This window comes from Doryrhamphus excisus, chromosome 1 (genome assembly GCF_030265055.1).
Source record: "Doryrhamphus excisus isolate RoL2022-K1 chromosome 1, RoL_Dexc_1.0, whole genome shotgun sequence".
NCBI lineage: Eukaryota > Metazoa > Chordata > Actinopteri > Syngnathiformes > Syngnathidae > Doryrhamphus > Doryrhamphus excisus.
The window spans coordinates 32484694-32498026 of NC_080466.1; the positions used below are offsets into that span (position 1 = coordinate 32484694).

The 13333-nt window shown below is 45.5% G+C and overlaps 1 protein-coding gene and 1 long non-coding RNA gene across 7 annotated transcripts in view; one reads left to right on the top strand and one right to left on the bottom strand.

Moving 5' to 3' along the window:
* The first annotated feature begins 6184 nt into the window (after nucleotides 1-6184).
* On the top strand, nucleotides 6185-7106 carry LOC131131231 (uncharacterized). Its single transcript, XR_009130165.1, has 3 exons — nucleotides 6185-6247; nucleotides 6322-6493; nucleotides 6687-7106. It is a non-coding gene; the product is annotated as an uncharacterized LOC131131231 (long non-coding RNA).
* Nucleotides 7107-7643: 537 nt separating this feature from the next.
* efr3a (EFR3 homolog A (S. cerevisiae)) overlaps nucleotides 7644-13333 on the bottom strand; it is a 34552-nt gene continuing 28862 nt past the window's right edge. For 3 of the 6 annotated variants that reach the window (XM_058075031.1, XM_058074950.1, XM_058074867.1), the window contains exons 14-25: nucleotides 11765-11937; nucleotides 11111-11186; nucleotides 10846-11007; nucleotides 10649-10780; nucleotides 10513-10580; nucleotides 10290-10417; nucleotides 10045-10095; nucleotides 9453-9538; nucleotides 9298-9346; nucleotides 9126-9229; nucleotides 8975-9024; nucleotides 7644-8868 (exon numbers count right to left, since the gene is read on the bottom strand). In XM_058075031.1, the coding sequence (XP_057931014.1) occupies nucleotides 8763-8868; nucleotides 8975-9024; nucleotides 9126-9229; nucleotides 9298-9346; nucleotides 9453-9538; nucleotides 10045-10095; nucleotides 10290-10417; nucleotides 10513-10580; nucleotides 10649-10780; nucleotides 10846-11007; nucleotides 11111-11186; nucleotides 11765-11937 (1185 nt within the window). In that variant the 3' untranslated portion in view covers nucleotides 7644-8762. The remainder of the gene's footprint in view (nucleotides 8869-8974; nucleotides 9025-9125; nucleotides 9230-9297; nucleotides 9347-9452; nucleotides 9539-10044; nucleotides 10096-10289; nucleotides 10418-10512; nucleotides 10581-10648; nucleotides 10781-10845; nucleotides 11008-11110; nucleotides 11187-11764; nucleotides 11938-13333) is intronic. The other 3 variants (XM_058075210.1, XM_058075121.1, XM_058075296.1) reach the window with 2 other exon arrangements.

Below are 13333 nucleotides of genomic sequence, written 5' to 3' on the forward strand. Positions count from 1 at the left end.
GCCATACAATGTTCTGACTGGAAGCTAAGGTGCAACCTTGTTGGTTGTGTTTGTGTTCTGATCCAAACATTCAAACATGACCTGAAACCTTTTGGACCTTTTGATTGCTACCAATGATTTGTGCCTTGGCTTTTCACACTTTTGTTCTTCTTGTCGCTCTTTGGCTTTACAGAGTTGCAACAACTTCATGGTATGAATTGTATTCATATCCTGCTGCTAAGCTAAACTAAAAACAATAGCAACCTTGATTTTGGTATGATATACATATTGACAAGAGTTGGAATATCCTGTTTGCTTAGCGACATCGCTAGCACGCTCAGATCGCAAGACTTCTCTGTTGCCAAACGAGTAACGTTAGGCAGGGAACGTTCTCCAAGGTTTGATGGACGTGGCAGCAGCAGCTCGTTTACTTTTGACATCTTAAGACAAGAAGTGACCTTCACCAGTCATCACCAACATTTCCATTCTTTTTGACGATATAATATGCAAATGTACTCAGACTTGTTGATAATAAAGGACTGAAGTGAGCAGACTCAGTGTTCTATTGTGACTCAGGAGCAAGGAGATTATCCAACAGGAGAGTCCACTCAGCATTTGCTTCCGTATTATGTCCTGGGCGGGTTTGGCTGCCATTTTAAGCATCACAGAACACGCCAGGGATACGCCTTTAGTCCCCTTCTGTTTGTCGTAGCGAAAGACCCCCTTGCTGTAGCTAAAAGCTCCAACTGTTGTACAGTATATCGGGTTTATAACCCGCACACACAAGCTTTCCTGAGCTTCCAGAATCTGCACCGATTCCAGCTGTATTCCTTTAGATTTTGTGCTTCCTTGCGAAAACGATCTGTTTTAATTTATTCCACCCATGGCACGTTCACTCAATGTATCTTTTTTTAAATGTCCACAATTTGCACACTCTATAATGCTACAGAGACAACCGCTTTTCTTCCATGACACAAAATAAACACAGTCAGGACACGGATAAATAGTTACTTACTGCTTGCTCTTCTCACTCTTCCACATGAACCAAGTAACGTTGGCAAGGCATCAGGCCTCAGCGAGTTTGTGGGCTAGTCCAGCTGCATAGTAGCCCGTGTTCACAAAACAGTCCAGTGTGAAATGCTTTTGACGGATTAAAATATTTTTCTTTTGCTGGTAGGGAATCAGGAACTCCAATCACTTCTGGCTGATGTTTGCCGCGTTAGGAATTGTAAACAAATTTAGCTTTCTCTTTCATGCAAAGCAACACTTTCTGGGAGACATTACTAACACCATAAACAGAGAAACAGAGCGTGGGGAGGGGCAGAGAGCCTATCTGGCACTCTGTGACATCACAGAGAGCCAATGTTTAAAAAAACTCTAAAAGCGAGCATTCAGACCTACGTCCTTCAGGGCTCACGTCCAAATGCACAAACCTCATTATCTGAACCACTGAGATTGTTTAACTGGAGAATACAATCAACAATCTAACTACGTGTGTCGCTTGGAAAAGTGGAAAAAGCATAATAGGTCCCTTTTAAGAAACAAATTATGGCTTTCTAGCCCAGTGGCTTTAAACCATAGATTTAAGCACTCGCAAATTGATAGAGCCTCCATGTGTGGTCTGAGAGGCCTTAGGTCATTTCTCTACAGTTGACATAGCAGCCACTGGGCGGCGCTCACACACCACTCCTGACTCCTCGCCTCCTCTCTTCTGCCTAGCAACTGCCTCTTGCGCAATTTGTCACTCAGTGCTTATTGTTCACACACACACACACACACACACACACACACACACACACACACACACACACACACACACACACACACACACACACACTCTCTCAGTGTTAAAGTGAGGAAGACTTAATAGGTTGAGTGTAATGAAATGTGAATGAACAACTACAAATAACTCTTCATCATTCTTCATACTGACAAGTGTGTGTATACAGTATATACTGTATATACGTGCATACACACACACACACACATATAATTGCAACAGTCCATAATTCACACGACATCAGCTATAGAGCACAAAGTAGTACCTCTAACTAAGAATAAATTAAATCTTTCCAAAAATAACATAAATCAAGGCACAAAAAACACAAATGTATTATTATATAAAATATGTAATAGATTAATTATCTACTCAGGAGTAGCCAACAAAACCACTTACTCATTTAAGACCATTCTTACTTACGGTTCTACTCAAGAAAAGTATATGTGATGTTACACATATCGGTATTTCGATATTAGCACACACACCGATTCCCGCACTTCCTGGTTCACAGGTCATGCTCAACCCGTCCCACATAGCTGGCCAAACACATGCCTGCAACAGAAGAACCAACTGACATGGCATACACACCTATTCCAACGAAGACACAAGCGTACAAATACATGTATTTAATTGTGTTGTATTCAGATATCTTTTTATTTTATACACACGAGAGAAACCACGAACGCAGTTGGTTCTTCTGTTGCAGGCATGTGTTTGGCCAGCTATGTGGGGCGGGTTGAGCATGACCTGTGAACCAGAAAGTGGGAATCGGTGTGTGTGCTGTGCTCTGGTGGTGGAAGTGTGAAAAATAAAGTTGACTGGAAGCAGCCGTTCGCCGTGTTCTTTTTTGGTATTGAAATCCTTAAGCAAAGATTGATTTAAGCTGCTCTACATTGTTCTATACTATAGAACAGGGGTCGGGAACCTTTTTGGCTAAGAGAGCCATGAAGGCCAGATATTTTAAAATGTGTATCTGTGAGAGCCATATACATTTTGAATGCAATAAAATGTGTGCATTTTTATGTAAGACCAACAGTTTTAGATATAATGGGCTCTAATTATGTAGACCAGGCACACTACCCCACGCCAAGGGGGTGTGCCAGCATACTTTCGTGAGCAGCGCAGTAATAAATCAAATACTTGCTGCCATTAATACAACTTCTGCTGCTGCATAGTTTTGAACCGTATTCAGTACACGTATTTCATTCTTTTGGCCATCTTCACCAGAAGGCTTGGTTCTGCAGCTTTAGCTATTTGACTAAAGGGGGAAAGTTTACATTTACATGTTTTTTTGACATCTCAATGACCGAGGTAGACTACAGCATTACCCAGTAATAATCAAGTTTTGGTGTTTGACCTGGAAAATATCATCAGGAAAGATAGATATGGTTGGCCGTATTGCAGCAGAATATAGCTGGACGAATTAAAATGCATAAGAAAGTTGTTGATTTTGAATATTATTTTTAACAGTCATTTCTGTGATGGTTTACTTTAAAATGTTAGCAAAAATGCATTTTTATTGTGGTAAGAAATGCTTGAGAGCCAGATACAGTCATCAAAAGAGCCCTACCTGGCTCCCGAGCCATAGGTTCCCTACCTCTGCTATAGAACAATCGATGTTGACTCCTTGACACCCCCTGCTGGTATGCTGTGAAATTCATTAGTTAACCTCACATATAAAAACATGAAACCATTGCCTTGAAAAAACAAGTCAATGGAACTTAATAGTTTTCGTTGTCCACAATAGATGTTTTTTAGTCGTTTTACTTCATCAATCATGAGAGGAACCTTTTGTCCTAAAGAAGTTGAAATAACAGCTTTCAGATCCCAGACCAGTGGGAGGAGCTAGAAAAGGAGGAACAGGAAGTTAAGAGCAGACTACCCACAATGCATCTGTTGGTGACCCCCAACAGCAAGGTCAATCTGTCACATGCCACAACATTAGGAACACAGCAAGCTGACAGTGGATGTGTTTGTGTAGAAGCATGGTCACATGATGACACACAGCGATGTGAGGGGGCGGAGTCATCTCAGGAAGGAGCGTTGAGTGATGTCACATCTTCACTGGTACCATCTTCAGTGGGTCCGTCAATCGGCATGCTGCACGAAACCACGGCATCGGCCTCTTCTGAAGAAAACCGGGATGAAGAGGAGGATGATGAAGTTGGTGAGACAAAACTTCTCGAGTCAAGTGTGTAGAACCTGGCCTCGCTTCTTGGTGAACTCTGTCCAGGTCCAAATCACCAAACTTCACGAAAAGCACCTGAGCTCAGACGGTCCACCACCACCATCACAGAATCTGTGGAGGAAGCACAGGATGGAACCAGAACCTCCACAGACTCTTGTGAAGACAAGGAGAAGAGTCCAGAATCAGAAGCCGACTGCGTGGTCACCATGACCAGAGGCGATTCTATGGTCTGTTCCCTTTGATTATTGCTACTGCTGTAGAAGTTCAAAGTTTGTCAGCCCTCTGGGCCCCCCGACTGGGGCACCAAGCAGTTCTTTCCTCAGGGCCCCTGACCATGACGACAGCTTTCACTGGTCTTGTTCTCTTGTCTTGACCAAGTCAGGTCTCCATGTTTATTTATGACGTCCATGTTTTGGTCATCAGAGTGGGAAGGAGGTCTCAAGAGGACAGTGCCGACCTTCCCGTGGTCCCCGTTGGACTCAGGGGGTCTAACACAGGGGCGTCACTAGACCTGATACTTTTGTCATTCTTAGTGACAATTACACATTCACACACTCGCATTCACATACACAACACACCTCCATATGGGCACTCACAGCACATGGGTGCTTCTCTATACAATCTACTCTCTTATCCCTGATGTTTATATAGTATTGGTATGCTATTATTACAGTAATAATGATGTCAAGCAATGAGATTTTAATTACTGTAACTGTATGGTTGCAATTGTGTTTACTATCATGGGTCATGTCCTCATTGTTACTATTGCTATTGGTAAGTTAGACTGTTTCATTCCACTGATATCATCTCCAGTGTGACCCTTAGCCATCATTGACATTTAACTGTTCTGTTTGTCACTGTTGTTGTTTTGGGAATTCTTGTTGCTGCTGTTTTTGTCTCTCCCTCTACTGCCCCCCCCCCGACCCCACCTTTCTCTTCTCTCTTCTTCTTTTCTGTTCTTCTTCTTGCTCCGGTCCGGTCGTCCCAAATGGCATAACAAAGACATCAAATAACGGCAAATAAAATTTCATGGTACAGGGAAGTTGTAGCCAACACCTTTCCTGACACAGAGCAAATCTGTCTAGCATGTAAGGGCATTTAGATCAACAATACTATCTGCCCCAATGGCTGGACGGGACAAAAAAAAAAAAAAAAAAAAAAAAGACCTGATACTGTACTGGGGTACACCTGGGGCTCAAATAATTCATGAGAGCGTGCAAAGCGCGCAAGAGAATTCAACACTTAATCATCGAAGAACATAAATAGATGTTTAAACTATTCAATCATATCAGACTATGTTGTTGTCTAGATCTTTCATTAACCACCTGAATGTACTGCAGTAATGCATTTGGCCTACTTGTGTACTTTACTCTAGACTACTAAACCATTACATTCAAGCGTTACAAAAACACAACTGTTGTGTGTCTCTTCAGGGAATCATTCTTAGGAAGTAAACTGTAACGTCTTGTTTTCATTTTTAAAGTGGTCAATCACTTGGCTGTGGCTTAACTTGGAAATTCCTCACTCTCCACCGACATGATGGCAAGATGGTGAAGCCTATCCTGCCCCATCGTGCTTCTCAGCCAAGCGTGGAGCCGTTTTCTGTGAAATAAACTTGAATGGTTTAAAAATGTGGATCACGACTTGATCTTACCATTTGAGACCATTTGAGAACCACTGCACCATCCATAGGCTACATCTGTCAACATCTGTTAACACAAGCTTACTCAAAATCATCATTGATGAGGAGTTCAGGATGCTCAGGTTCCTGAGCAGAACCAGCAGACCATGAACAGACCATGAACCATGAAACTCACTGGAAGTTCCCCCGACAGCTCATACAGCAAATGATTCTCATCGCCTGTCTCTCCCTCCTTCTCCCTCTCTCTCTTTCTCCCTTTCTCTCGCTCTCTCGACTTGGAGTTGACACACAAGTATTTATCAGCTGAAGTCCCTACACGTTAATAAATTGCCATATTATTTAACCATTGTTTATGTGGAGTGAATACAGCTGCAATGAATTACCATACTAAGTAGTATGTGCCTTACACTTAAAACTCTGATTTTTTTTAATTACTGGGGCACTGCAGATCAATACCGGGGCACTGCAGATCAATACCGGGGGGAACTGCAGATCAATACCGGGGGGAACTGCAGATCAATACCGGGGCACTGCAGATCAATACCGGGGGGAACTGCAGATCAACACCGGGGGGAACTGCAGATCAATACCGGGGCACTGCCCCAATGAAGTCTGCCTGGCGACGCCGCTGGTCTACCAGATGTTCAGACTCTGTCAGGTAAAGTTCAGGTACATAAAAGCTTTGGTGGCGCACACATTGAAAAGTGACGCAACCTGGTGTCCGCTCCACAGAACGCAGCTCCTCCTTCGATGTGTACGCCAAAGATGGGCGCACACGGAGCTCCATGCTGGCGTTAGGCGAGATGCTACGACGTCTGAGCGGACGATGTCCGCACGAGTATGAAATGGACGGCTGTTACTGCGGTCAGGAGGGCAGCGGCCAACCTGTGGACCACTTGGACAGGTAGAAGAGTTCCACACAAATTACTTTCTTCAGGCGCCTTAATTTGGTTTCTTTCGGCTTTTCCCTGATACGGAGTCGCCACAGCAGATCTTGATTGGCTAAATTGTCCCGCTGTCACCGCCTGCTGGTCTGGCATGAAGCTGACAGCCTCAGAAGTTTCGGTGAGGATGTTCTTGTGATGTTCTCCCATCAGGTGCTGCTTCTTCCACCAGTGTTGTCTCAAACCAGATCACCTCGCAGGGCTGTGGCGCCGACAGGAAGCCGAGTGCACACATCTCGTGCACAGACAGGAAACCCCGATATGAGTCCAACGCAGATGTTGCGTGTTCCTGCTGTTGATGTTCCTCATCATGTCCTGCACTGTGTTCAGGTGGGGGCATGTCCATGTGTGACAAGCTGCAGTGCATGTGTGACAAAAAGTGAATGGCGGCAGCAAACCGCAGGCAATGCAGGGGTCAGCGCCTCCCTGCCGCCGGGTCAGCAGACCCCCCAAAAAGAGGAGGAGGAGAAAAACTGAGGGCTACAAAGTCAAAGTACATTTGTAATGATTTGTGTACCTGGAGATGAAGCTGATGAAGACAACTGGTGCTCAAATGTCAACTTTATTCACTTTATCAAGACACTCAAATAAAATAAAGCCTTGACGCTCAACTGCCGCCAATGTGCTAAATTTTCTTTTGACCGGCCTTTTTTTTTTTCGTTCTTTCATTTCATTTTCTACCACTTATCCTCACAAGGGTTGTTGTTGCGGGGTTGTGGGGTGGGGCGCTGGAGCCTATCCAACCATTCCCACCCACATTCATACCTATGGACAATTTGGAGTGGCCAATTAACCTAGCATGTTTTTGGAATGTGGGAGGAAACCGGAGTACCCGGAGAAAACCCACGCATGCACGGGGAGAACATGCAAACTCCACACAGAGATGGCCGTGGGTGGAATTGAACCCTGGTCTCCTAGCTGTGAGGCCTGCATGCTAACTCATCCCCCATGCAGCCCACCGGCCTTTTTGTTAATCTTTTTTTCTTTATCATGTGGTTAGCACGCAAGCCTCACAGCTAGGAGACAAGTTCAATTCCACCCTCGGCCATCTCTGTGTGGAGTTTGCATGTTCTCCCCGTGCATGCGTGGGTTTTCTCCGGGTACTCCGGTTTCCTCCCACATTCCAAAAACATGCTAGCTTAATTGGCCACTCCAAATTGTCCATAGGTATGAATGTGAGTGTGAATGGTTGTTTGTCTATATGTGCCCTGTGATTGGCTGGCCACCAGTCCAGGGTGTACTCCACAGGTCTCTTGCCCCAAGACAGCTGGGATAGGCTCCCTCGTGAGGATAAGCGGTAGGAAATGGATGAATGAATGAATGTTATGTCACCATGCATAAGGAGCAGGTAGTGCCGAGTTGGCATGCTGGCTTTAATGAGGTGGCAGTTGAGCCTCGGCGCCCTCTTGTGGTCAAAATAATGACTGAAATTTCATTACACATGAATGGTTCCTGAATGCAACGTGTCCAAAAGTTGCATTCCTACCTTCCATACCTGTCCACATAGATCTGTGTACATAGATCTGCTGTTGCTCTAAATAAGTAAATCGAACAAGAAAAAAGTGTGTGATGAAGAGTACATTCTAAGCGTTATTAACAACACTGTGCAATAAAATAAACTTTCGTCTGGTAGGCAGTGATAGAAAAATAGATGATCTATCGCTAAAATGACACATTCATTTCTCTCCTAATAAACATCTTGCTTGTAGTTCTCTACTGCATAAAATAAAAGCCTATTTGTCTTTTGGCATTAAAGCGCTAATTAAACATTCATTTAGATTCCAGCATTTATTTTGACATCCTGGCCATCTGACCACATCCGGCTCACAATCTCCGCTGACCTCGGACCGCCACTTAGAGTTGCAGAAGTTTCCGTCATCCAAACGCTGACCTTTCATCACCCGATGACCCTCACTCACTCCTACACTCCATCAGATGTCGCCCCCCCCGTCAGTCAAACTCTCAAGTCTTTTCACCAAATGATCTTTTTTCTCCAAACTCCAATGATGAAATGTTGCTGCTGACCGCATTGTAGAAGAACATGCACATGAGAGGGCACGCTGCAACTGTGAAGGTGATGACGGCGAATGACTGATGATATGATTGACAGCTGAGCTTCTACAATCAATCAATCATTCATTATTATTAATTTGGCTCAGGATCATGACACTTTCTGATAAATGTCATTATGAAGTGCTGCCCCTGCATCACGTTTCCATGGTGACAACCTCAGTAGACACAAAGGTCTGGAAACTTCATCTCGTAGACGGGCACAGACTGGTGCTGGGCATGGCCTGATGACACAGATACCACTCCAGACGGACTGGGTGGTGGCCTGTGTGGGGGGGGTCATGTGACTTGAGGATGCTGACTCTTCTATGTGTGTCATCTGATGCATCATGACACAATGATGATCTTTTTAGGAAGAAATGACCACTGACCTGATGGTGAGTTCAAAGATGTGTGCCAGACGCTCATGCAGCATGTTTGCCTGCACGCAGACACACACACACACACACACACACACACACACACACACCAGTGTGAGCATCACATTTAACAACGTTTGACAACAAAATCTCGCTGTAGTACCTTGGACTCGCAGTGGGCGGCAAGCTCCTCAAATGGCGCTTTCTGGAACTTCTCCATCACCTGACGTCTTCGCTCGCGCTCCTGCTCCTCCAGCCCGCTTGTGTCTGCGCAGCACACACATGCAATTACAAACTTTGACCATTGTTGGAACGTATGTATGCTAACATCTTACCAATGGCTTTCTTCAGGGTCTCAAAGGTAATCTCCTCAGCTAGTTGTGACTGCACACACACACACACACACGTTAACATGTGAAATGAACGTGTGATTATGGATCTTCAGTGAAGTGGACCAGAATGGTCTCACCAGGACCTTTGTGAAACTGACCTTGTCAGGGAGACTAGTGGACAGCATGTCCACTTGCAGTGAGACGGTGTCCACAAAACTCTTCCTCCTCGTCAGGCGGTCTTCATCTGCAGGAAGAGAACGCCCCAGAGGAAATACTTCATCAGAACTTTGGTTCTGTTTTCTTTAACTCAATATGCTTTCATTCAATAGGCTTACTTTCCAAACCACTGTACTGTGTGTACAATGGTAGTATATTTGAGGATGAAGGTATTATTGAACAACTATACCTAAATGTTAATAAGCTCATACAAGGTCCATCCATCTGGACCCTAAACCGTAACCCCTAACCCTCAGTCCATGAAAGGCCCTAATGTAGCACGGTACGCTAACCCTAAATATAAACACGACCCCATCCTGACACACACCCCAACACGACCAAGTACGTCTTTCTAGAATACTCACCATGTGCCCATGTGCCCATGTGCACGTGCGCCGCGAGAACAAATCATCAAGAGTGGTGGCGTTAAAGTGGCAAACAGGAAATGACTAAATGACAGGAACAGCAGGTGGGAACATCTAAAGGGTCTCTGGGTTCTACTGCCTGTCACAGTAACATGGTTGCTATGGTTACCTTGTGACGTCTGTTTGCACCTGTGCAGGATTTTTCCCACCGTGTAAAGAACTGAGAAAGAAAACAACAGTCAGCTGTTCTTTGCAGGCTGGATGCTTCCAGGGCTTTGCAGATCTTTACAAAGAAAGACCTTTGGACTTCATCGTATCTCCAGCCCCCCCCCAAGCAAAGATAAATGTGAGGCTTGTATCAGGAAAGATAAGTGTGTGAGGCAGAAGACCAACGAGAACTGCGTGTGTGGATACCTGTGACCTGCGGGACGTAAGGGATGGAAAGTCTCTCTGCGTTGTATCCTGGTCCAGCCAGGCACTCGGCCATGTCAGCTGTCTGGAAGTACAAGGCTCGCTCCTCCTTGTCCAAACACTCAGGAAGGCTGAAAAGCCAAGATGAAGAAAACATCATCATCATTCGGTACCCAGCTAGAATGTTTGGATGTCCCGGAGTAAATGTCCAGGCGAGGACACGTACGTGCACTTGTCCCTGAAGATGTGCTCTGGCAGAAGATATGGCGCATCCATGTTCCTCAGCTCAATCACCTGAAGGCGGAGACCCGTTGTCAACACACAAGATGGCAGAAGACTACGAGAGGACGGGGTGGATTCACCTTGCTGACGTGCTGGCAGAAAGATGGGTTGGCGATCATCTGGCTCAGAAAGTTGAGGTATGCCGCCACTAACGCCATCACCCCACACCGGATCGACATGGGCATGTTCTCCTCATTGGCCAGCACCATATCCTGTCACATGATCAGCAAGCTTCTAGAAAAGTCTGTCCAACACAAGGTGAGTCATGTGACATCACCTGCAGAGCGACAGCCAGTCGGATGAGGTCGATGACCACTTCCTCATTGGCCAGCTCGATGGTGAGGATGGCAAGCGTGGTGAAGAGCAGCTCAAAGTTCTTGTGCACATTATCTTCCTCCTTGCAGCCCAGGTAGATGTGACGGTACAGCTGCTGGCCGTGCTGCAGGGTGGACATGACACCTATTACTTTCTGCTATTCTCCATAAAATTATGTGATAGCACGTATCCATAGCAACAGAAATAACAAACCCAATGCAACTGACCTTCTTCATGAAGGCCACGTCCTGCTTGGAGATCTTTTCTCTTTTGATCTTCAGTGCAGTCACGTTGGGGATGATCCTTTGGCAAATATTTAACATTATTTTATTATTATTATTTTTTGGTCCTGTCCAGCCATTGGGGCAGATAGTATTGTTGATCTAAATGCCCTTACATGCTAAACAGATTTGCTCAGGAAAGGTGGAAGCTACAACTTCCCTGTACTGTGAAATTTTATTTGCCGTTATTTGATGTTTTTGTTATGCGCATTTGGAGCGGCCGGACTGGAGCAAGAAGAAACACAGAAAAGAAGAAGAAGAAGAGAAACTGGGGTGGGGGTGAGGAACCCCAGAGAACCATCCCCGATTAGCCCGAAGACCAGGAAAGCGATGCAGCAGAGCATAGAGACCAGTGGTAGCAGACACCCAAACGCCCGGGAGAGCATCGTCCCCCCCAGCAGGCCGGACTCCGAGGCGCATGCCCCCCACCCCCACACGCCACCCAGGCCATGGGTGGACCCCACTGCTTGGAGACCACTGAGCTCCCCCCCAAGGACAGACTAAGGGAGGTACCACCAACCGCGCCCCCGGGGCAAGCCCCAGATATTTAACATTATTTAGCATCCAGCATGGCGGCAGCGAGGAGAGCAAGGTTCTTACCTGATGCCACGCAGTTTGGCTCGGTTGTCATGGCGATCGATGATGTTGTGCAGGATCTCCAGTACCAGCTGTCTCAGCTCGCTGTCCTCCATCAGGGAGATGGAGAAGAGCGGGTCCAGGAAGGGAGGGGGCAGGGCTGCAGCCATGGACTTGGACTTGAAGCCCGAGGTGACCTGGAGGCGGGGGCAGGGTGTGTGTGAGTGATTAAAGGTGACACACACACACACGCATCCTGTGTGTTGGTAAGTCATGTTAACAAGCAGAGGTCTTAATAATGTTCATGGGGGGGGGTTGAGTTTGGGAGAAACGAGAACTACTGTCTTTGTGAGGCAGACATGTTGGATTTACCACCACAACAACGCATCAGAAGTTACAGACTGCACTGTGTGGGACTCTCCCAGACCCAGACACTCCCAGACCACGCCTGGGAGAAAGAAGAGGAAACATGGATGGACACATTTCACAAAACCATGTTGTGCAGTTATCTGTTATTATTTTTGATATGTTCTGTTTATTGCCGTTTTTATTGCTGAGAAAGAGTAGGGTTGCATTGGAACGTTCAATTTTCCTTTTTTTCCCCAATTTTCCTCCTTCTGGCAGGTTGAAGTTCTACCTTGACATGTTTTCATCTGCGGTCTTATTCAGAGGGGTCGGCTGGCCACGGTGACGTGGTGCTCACCAGCTGTACCACCTAGATGTGGCCAACCAGGCGAACCTGACAGTTCCACCTGGTTCCTGGTTCCTTCTTGGTGTTTGGAGCAGAGAGTCCCAGATGTGAGAGAGTGTATATGCTCCGTCATCTCAATTTATGGTGTTTTCATCCCAATTGCCTCATTGATCCATCGTCTGTGTTTGTTGGTTTGTGTCTTGATGATTTTGGTGCTGTCCCAGTCCATGATGATATGTGACATGTTGAAATGGATGTATAATGCCTGTTTAATGGGAAATGCCTTAGAATTAGATTTGGAACTGTTTCAGAAGGGAAGATGAAACGATCATCCATTTGGTAATGTAAATAGTTGGTAATTGAAATGTGTTTTGAAGTTTTGTAATTTGTTTCTCTGCCTGCTCATTAGTAGGACGTGCCTTGATTTTGTATAACTTCAAAGGGGTTTACACTCTCCAAGCTACTTCTGTCCTCAGGGAATATTTTTCTCTTGCTGTCTTGCGAATTAAACATTACACTGGCGTTCACAGTGGAGGAAACACCACAAGTTCATGTGTGATCATAACATATATAAGGTGATGATGTCTTCCTTTTTTTCTGGTTTTTGTTCTGATTTTTTCTTGGTCCCATTTTACTTATCGTTCTGCTTTCCTGACGGCCCAAGTTGGACATGGGCGAATTTTGAGTGAGTCTATCCTACTCCTATCCAGTGATGATATCGGCCTGTTCACAGAGTGTGTGCAGTGGGGTGCTCTGAGGTCCAAAGTAAATATTGGTCTGTGTAGGTTTTCAGTGAATTGTGTTTTTGTTTTTGGCAGCTGTTGGCCGCCTTTGAAGTGGATTTGTATATCCAGAAATGATACGTTTGCGTCTTTTTCTTCCTTGTGTGTGAATTTTACATT